Consider the following 8,233-nt stretch of genomic DNA (forward strand, 5'->3'; position numbering starts at 1 on the left):
CGCTCGGCGGCGGGACCTGAGGCACGCTCGGCGGCGGGACCTGAGGCACGCTCGGCGGCGGGACCTGAGGCCCAGTGTAGAGGCACGTTCGGCGGCGGGAGCTGAGGCCCAGTGTGGCGGACCGCTCGGCGGCGGGAACTGAGGACCAGTGTGGAGGCACGCTCGGCGGCGGGAGCTGAGGCCCGCTCGGCGGCGGGACCTGAGGCCCGCTCGGCGGCGGGACCCGAGGACCAGTGTGGCGGCACGCTCGGCGGCGGGACCCGAGGACCAGTGTGGCGGCACGCTCGGCGGCGGGACCCGAGGCCCAGTGTGGAGGCACGCTCGGCAGCGAGACCTCTGGAACGCTCAGCGGCGGGACTTGACGCACGCTCGTTGGCTGGACCTGAGGCCCAGTGTGGAGGCACGCTCGGCGGCGGGAGCTGAGGCCCAGTGTGGTGGGACGCTCGGCGGCGGGAGCTGAGGACCAGTGTGGTGGGACGCTCGGCGGCGGGACCAGTGTGGAGCGAGCTGTGGAGCGGCGAAGTCTGATGTCGACGGGGTCCACGTCTCTTCCGCCGTGCCACGTACTGAAGACGACGCGTGTGGCACAGGAGGCTGGGAGCGGCGGCGAGATCCGATGTCACCGGGAGCCACGTATCTTCTCTGAGGCGGCGGACTGTAAGCACTGCGCCTGGCAAAAAACGCTCCAACTGGAAATAGCTGAGGTCCTCCAATCTAGTTGTGGATTATGTTGCTGTGACCAGGGAGAGCCCAACACAACAGGGGCCAAGGGCGAGGAGACGACGTAGAGCTGGATGCTCTCCCGATGGTTCCCGGAGGTGATCAGTGGCAGGGGAGTAGTGCGGTGAGTGGCCCTGGCAAATAATCTGCCATTCAAAGCACAAATTATCCGCGGGGTCTCTAGTAGTTCCAGCGGGGCATTTTACTGACTAGCCAATAAAACTGTCCGAAGCCCCAGAATCAACCAAAACATGCACTGAAGGAGCTCGAGATTCTATGTGCAGGTTCGCAGGCACAGTAACTCTGGGAGGAAGAGAGGGGGCAGTAACGGGAGGAGTACTCACGGAGAAATCCGGGGAGGATCCGGCACTGGCAGACGCCATTTGGTCCAGCCGAGAGGTAAATCCTTGGACCTGGGAGGAGAGGGTCTGGAGGTAGACACTTATCCCGTGTAACAGCTGGTCGTGATTTCCAAGCAGTTCTTCTTGGACGTTAAGAGCCTCCTCAACGGTGCCGGGGTTCGTTGGGTCCATGATTTTNAAAACGTTAACCGGTCGGTGAGCTCATACTGTATCTCCACTAGTCTCTCTGCCAGCTCCTGATGTCCAGCTTGTCTGTAAGATCAAGAATAAAAGGTCAAGTTTCGCAAATATGTCACTGTACTATAATACCTTTAAAATTCTATAAAGATCTCAAAAATCAAGAAACTTCCCATTTAGCGTACAAAGCTGTTTAATTAACTCTGTTTTAAGCGATTTATGTAAAAGTGAAGTTCAAAGTGTGTTTGCAAGAAGGTCGCCGGTTTGCATCCCGGTGAGGACACCCGGGATCTTTCTGCATGGAGTTTGCATGTTCTCCCAGTGCAGCGTGGGTTCTACCTGGGTTCCCCGGCTTCCTCCCACACAGTCCAAAAACATGTTGAGGTCAATTGGTGATTCTAAATTGTCCGCAGGTGTGAATGTGAGTGTGCTTGGTTGTCTGTCTCTAAGTGTAGCCCTGTGATAGACTGGTGACCCTAGTGAGGATTAAGTGGTGTATAGATAATGGATGGATGGATACAATATAAATACATAACAAATTATTATCTAGGCTGACTTTAACATTAGGTTTTGTTATGATTCATAACATTACAAGACAACATCATCGTGTAATGATGATATCCACAGTATATCACATATTAGATTTGCAAATTCTGTATAATAATATATAACATGACTAATTACTGTGAGCTGCAATACATTTCATTTGTTGATACTTGGCCTCTTGACCCTAACTTTAACTTCTCTAAACTAGCTGAGCTCAGTCGGCTAGCACATTGCCCAACTGAATTTTCCTTCCTCTCCTTCTTCGGTAATTGCTTCATTGAGTTAGTCAGACTCTGACATAATGCCACTGTGTTCATTGTCGTGCAAAGCATGTTGAATATTTGAGCCATTTCAGCTGGTGACAATGGTTTTTTTTCCCAGTTTCTAACTAAGCTGTGACGACTGTTACTGGTTACGATTTGTCACTTCCCCTTTAAGACACAAAGACCCACCTTTCCCCATTAAAACATTAGTATAGAAATAGAATACACATTAGCAGGCATGTATCAGTTTTTTCCTGAGTTCAGATATAAATCTTCATAAGTTATGCATCACTTCCTGTAGCACAGCCGCCCATGAGCGGAGCTGCATCTGCTGAGGTGTTGCTTGCAGCTGCATTGAAGGCTACACATTGTGACCACGACAATAGTTAAAACTGTTGGCAGTTTGCCATGTTTTAAAGAAAGCACATATGTCAGAGCAAAGGTGGCCTGTGAACTTAATTAACTAAGACATACAATACATGTCTGTGCTTGAAAACAGGATGTTCCTTATTGTTGCCTCGCTAAAATTATAAATTGGTACAAAAGTCCCCCTGAAACAAAGAAAAACTTGGTAAAACAAATAAAATCAGAAGCAAGTGTCACATGAAAAACCCAGGGCCCATGTTACCTTGCATAATCAATGGGGGTCTTTCCACTGGAGTCCAGAGCTCCAGGATCAGCTCCATAAACTGCCAACAGCTCTGCTTGTAACATCTGACCTGCTTTTGCTGCTATGTGTAGTGGGGTGTTTCCTTTCTCCTGTTGTCCAAAAAAAAAAAAAGCAATAATTATTCATTCGTATGAAATTAAACTCAACATTTTTTTTTCCTCATCCCACTCGACTTACTGGATGGAAGAAGTTGGCCTGTGCTCCTAAAGATAAGAGTCTCAGGCAGGTCTCCAGGTTCCCCGTCCGAACACTGGAGTGGAGTTGCTGAAAGAAAATCGACAAGCAGCTCGTTTCAAACTGACGGTGAAGCGCATAAACACAGTGTTGTCTTCAATAGATAAACTAAACAGTGACATTATGCTTTATCCTGCTGGAAATTATTGCAATAGAGGGACACACGGGCAATTAATGTTTGTGCCGCTTTCTTAATAATGCAAACAGAATGTGATTTACTTAATTTTCAAATACCTATGATAAGCAATCACTACAGAATCGAGGATTAGTATGAAATAGATGTAGCTGTTGCTGGAGATGAGATCAAAAAGCCTATGTTATACTGAGTCAGGCATGACCAATATGAGAAAATGCCAGTGGGAATGTGTCACAGCACCAATGAATACATCTATAAAAAGGCAGCACCATTTCTGAAATTTCCAGAAACCATGGTCAAACCAGTGACAGCAACTTGTGGCTTTGATAGCAGCGATGGGCTGTGCTTATATCTACACAGGCTGGTAAATTAAGAGTGTATAAAATGAAAACAAAAACCATTAACAGAGCATTTTTTTTCACCTTGCTGAGGTCTTTTGCCGTTACACTGTCGTCCTCCCGACAAGGCATCCGATGAACGTATGCCAGCATCTGATATTTTGCCTTGATGAACTCTGTCTTGTTGGGGCTGAAGAACGAAAGAAAGAAAAGATGCTCACGTCTGAACCAGGTCTGTGATTTATACGTGCTACCGTGTCACAAAAATTTCACAGTATGTGATTGTGGTCAGTGCAATTATACCACCAAACAACAACATAAGATTCTATAAGGGTTGCTGATTAATTCACATCCATACTCGTCACAATGCAAACTTTATCTCTGTTGATGCCTATCCAGGTTAAGGCAGAACAATTTGGGGGAAAATATCTAATTTGCAATTTTTCCCCACAGATGCCACAACTGCAATTTGATTTGCGATAGAATTCTTTACAGTCAGGCTTCACTTCACTGTTCATTGTGAGATAGATTTCGAACACGATGGAGCGTTACCACATGAGATACCGTCAAAAACGTGACCATCATACAAAGAAGACAGAACAAATTTGTGTCACCATTGATAAGACACTTTAGATCCTCGATCTGATATGCCGCTGAGCTTAGATTCTAAGCTGCAGCTGTTGCAATTTGCTAATTGCATGGTTTAAAAAAGGCAATTTTGATTTGAAATCGATTAACTGTTCAGAACAGTTTACAAAACTAGTTGGGAAGTTTGAAACAAAGCCAAACCTTTACTTACCAACAAAAAAAATCCAGCTAATATTAGACTAGTTCCTTGTTTTGTGAGTGAAGCGGCAAACAGCTGCAGGGTTTGTGTTTGACCAACTCAGCTCGGCAAACTGCCCCAACAGTTCCTCAAACCATGAGAAAGCACAGTTTTGCCCTCGTCTGTCCGGAACTATCCTCCTCCAACTGAAATGTATGCTTAGCTCCTGAGTTCCTTAAAAGGTTTTTTGGTTTTCTGGGAAAGTGGCAGAAAAGCCTCATAACTTAGCATCCATCTCAGAACTTGTGTTTGGGAACCAAGATGGCTGCATCGGTCGCGTTGTCTGGTGACTGAATGCATTCGGTTTGAGAGTGAGGGTCAAATTCAGCCCGACTGTGTTTATGCGTGAGTTACTGTTTATCTTTACTCCACCAGCCAGACACCAGAATGACACAGTGTTTATGCCTTCAAATGGATGTGGGTGACTACATCACATCTCTCTGCCCTGGAGATTTGTTTTTTGTTTCACTTTGTCTTCTGAGGCATACTGCTTATTAAAAAAAAGCATTTGCAAATAAGGGAAACACTTCAGGAGCCCTTTACAGTTCAGCTGGTTGAATAACAAATCAGCTGATTAACAGAACCGTCATATTAATTACACGCAGCTGATGAGGATGTTGGTAATTGCGTTTAACCGAATGTTCTATTTTCTGCATATTTTCCCTTCTGCCTGTCTAATCAAGTACGTTCTCCAGGATAGTTAAGGCCAATTATGCATGTTTACTGACCTCAGCTATAAAAATCAATTTGAGCTTTATACAACAGTCCAAGCAAACCCACCAAAATCATCACCGACATATCAAAATCCTTAGAAGCACTTACTGAACTCTATCCTGGGGGTTGGCTTTACGCTTCCCACTCACTGAAGAGGAAGGATCCAGAAGGCTATGCTCCCATATTGAATTAGCTCCATTACCATACAGTGTCTGGACCATCTAAAACAGGAAAACACATTAACAATTTAACAAGTATAATGTAAAAAAAACATCCATTTGCACTATGGCAATCCTAGCCACTTGCTCATTGTGTAACTCCCATGCTAAATAATAAACGACGGGTAATTATTGATTTTAGATATTTGCATGTGGATGTTTGGTTTGTGGGGGGTTGTGTGTGTGTGTCCCCCGTTTTCCCCCCACCTGCAGCTGAGAGGGTGGCCACGAAGAGTGAGTCAGATGTCGGACTTGGGAGCTGTGTCGCCCCAGACCTCGATGGATGCTGCAGCACTCATCGCAGATCAACACACCCCTGTTAACAGAGGCCCAGCGAGGCTCTGCAACACAGATGCAATGTTTGTTAACCCACCAGTCTAAATATTAAATGAACAACAACGACCCACACAGCCTTTTGAACTCAAGTGTTTATCGACTCCGGACGAATGAAGATGTTGGTTAGCTGACAGCAACACATAACTGCTCCAGGTTAGGTGCTTTCCCATGTCTTCGGCACATCCAGAAACACAATCACAAACAGCAGTTTAGCGACAATAATCGTCTTGGTGAGCTAGCTAATTTGTCAAATGAAGCTAGCCCGATGTTAACAGAAGAAAAACGTCACTAATATTTAATACATATCAAGCGACACTTTCAGAATGAAACAAGTTAATGTGATAACACAAACACGACTTCTTTCTTTCACAAATATCCCCACAATGAGAAAATTCACAACTATTACAAAGGAGTCACGTCGCTAATTGCTAATTATTTCTGCGTTTGGTAACGTTAACTCGGCTAGCTAACCGGACGCAGCGATAAGTTGAAGTCGGGGCTAGCTGGTTAGCTCGGCGGCTAACGTTACAGCTAGCTTGTTTGGCATCGTACCCGGAGCACTGCAATCAGCGCAGACCTCTCTGCTTCGCACTCGCTTTGACATCCCTGAAGAGAAATCCTCAGAGTCCAGGAAGAGCAAATATTTGCGAGATACGTCGCAGCACAGCCACACAAAGATAAGACAGGATAGTCCGCCCCAGCGGTTTGTATTTAACACTTCTCGCAGGCAAACCAACTGTGACCGTCTGCCCTCCCCTCCTACTGTTGAACAAAGCGGTGTCCCATTCCAACACTCGCTCAGCCTCCTCTGCGCCTCCTTGTCTCCTTCCGTCCTTGCTTCCTTCGGTGTTATCTATGTCACTACACACACCCCAGATCAGCCCTACTAAGGACCTATGTGATGGGTGCAACATGTATGTGGATGAAGCACATGTGAGGTAGCTTGTTGCCTTGCAGCTCATACAATGGGCATTAAAATGTTAAATTAAAGGTCCCATGTTGTGCACTTTTATCAGCAAATTAATAAAAGCTTCACTTGTCCCCACCATGTGTCTTTTAAATTTTCAGCTCAGAATTTCCCCACAACTGTATGACTCCTGGTTTTATCTGTGTTCTAAATGGAGTAGCATAATAGTGATAACTTTATTTATGTGGCACCTTTAAGAACAGCGTTCACAAGGTGTTTAGACAGTAAAACATGCAATACAAAAACAATCAAGGAAGTCTTAGGACTTAGAGAATTAAGAAGAATTAAAACAAATTAAAAACATCAAGCCAAAGAACTAGGCAGCTAAAAAAAAATAAAGAAATAAAAACAACAGAGAACATGTAAAATAAACAGATGGATGGTGCATAAAAACAAAATGAAACACTTAAACTAATTAAAACTAAAAGTAAACTTCCCATAAAAGCAAGTTGAAAAAAGTGGATTTCAGGGGGTCAACAGATCAGAAATGTAATTTGGAGCAAGACCCTGGTGTGCTTTAAAAGCGATCAGTAAAATATTAAAATCAATTCTAAAATGAACAGGGAGCTAGTGTAGGGAAGCCAAGATAGGTGTGATGTGATGCCGTTTGTTACAACTGGTAAGAAGCCGAGCTGCTGCATTCTGGACAAGTTGGAGGCCAGAGAGGGACTTATCAGGAATGTCAGAAAGCCATTCTCTATGCTAGTTATCTTTGCATCTTGTCATGATCACATAACACTTGTTTAATCAGCTGCTATCTCTCCAATGCTCTTTTTAGTGTCAATGCTCTCAGATCAATACAGCCCACCTCCAGCGATATCATCATCAGCAGCAGCCTCCTCACCATCCCCCTCAACAGAAGCTGCTCAGTGTACCCCATCAGGTCAAACACAGACTGCCCCCTAACTAAGATATGAGGTGTGGACAATGATATGGTATGTTGTGATTCCATGTTTCATTCTTTATCAGTATGTGTTGCTACAGTTCAACCAGTTATATTGTAAGGTATGTTTCTATAAGGTCTCTGCACGACCCTGAAGCAAGGACTGCATTTCTGGCTAAGCTGGATGACAATTGTCGTGCAAACACTGCATGTGAATCTATTTTTATTTAACAAAAAAACTATTCCCAGCAACCTTCAAGTTAATGAATTGTTTTTTATGTGATGATCCTAGTTTTGCGCATTTATTGGGAAACATTGTTTAGTGTATGTTCTGGTTGTTTTGGTGGCTGCCAGTGTTTTTCAGGCTGGTTTTTGGACAGAAGAGGTCTCACTCACTCTCTCCTACACCTGAGGTTCATCATTAATCAGCGCTGGATAAAGCCTGCCTCCACCTGTGCTCCAGCGCCAGTGGATTATCCTCCCACGAGTGGTAACCGGCCAGCTTGCCTGCTTAGAAGAATTTTGTTTAGAGAAACTCTTTGTCTGCGTGTTGGTACCAGAACCTCCCAGATGGACTGATGTATTCTCCTGCCTCAGCCGTTCAGCCACCCTGTCCCTTTGGAACCTCCCCTGGACCTCCCTCCTTCACTCAGCTTAAAGTGCATTTCCTCCTCCCCATACTCAGTTAGGATCTTGATTACTGGATATTGTATTTAAATCATTTCTAGACAGTTACTCAGCTCAGTGATACGGTTGCCATGGTATGGTTTTACCTACCTACCCAGCAGTCATACAGAAAGATGACTCAGACTTTGTTTTTTCCTTCAGTCTATCTTTGGAGCC

General features: G+C 44.9%; 1 protein-coding gene across 3 annotated transcripts in view; it reads right to left on the reverse strand.

Moving 5' to 3' along the window:
• git2b (G protein-coupled receptor kinase interacting ArfGAP 2b) overlaps window positions 1-6,293 on the reverse strand; it is a 23,263-nt gene extending 16,970 nt beyond the window's left edge. For all 3 annotated transcript variants that reach the window (XM_008286478.1, XM_008286479.1, XM_008286476.1), the window contains exons 1-6: window positions 6,093-6,293; window positions 5,412-5,545; window positions 5,095-5,207; window positions 3,531-3,636; window positions 2,916-3,002; window positions 2,697-2,827 (exon numbers count right to left, since the gene is read on the reverse strand). In XM_008286478.1, coding sequence (XP_008284700.1) covers window positions 2,697-2,827; window positions 2,916-3,002; window positions 3,531-3,636; window positions 5,095-5,207; window positions 5,412-5,545; window positions 6,093-6,144 — 623 coding nt within the window. In that variant the 5' untranslated portion in view covers window positions 6,145-6,293. The remainder of the gene's footprint in view (window positions 1-2,696; window positions 2,828-2,915; window positions 3,003-3,530; window positions 3,637-5,094; window positions 5,208-5,411; window positions 5,546-6,092) is intronic.
• Window positions 6,294-8,233: the final 1,940 nt, after the last annotated feature.

The sequence above is a fragment of the Stegastes partitus genome, unplaced genomic scaffold (assembly GCF_000690725.1).
Source record: "Stegastes partitus isolate 25-593 unplaced genomic scaffold, Stegastes_partitus-1.0.2 Scaffold456, whole genome shotgun sequence".
Classification (NCBI taxonomy): domain Eukaryota; kingdom Metazoa; phylum Chordata; class Actinopteri; family Pomacentridae; genus Stegastes; species Stegastes partitus.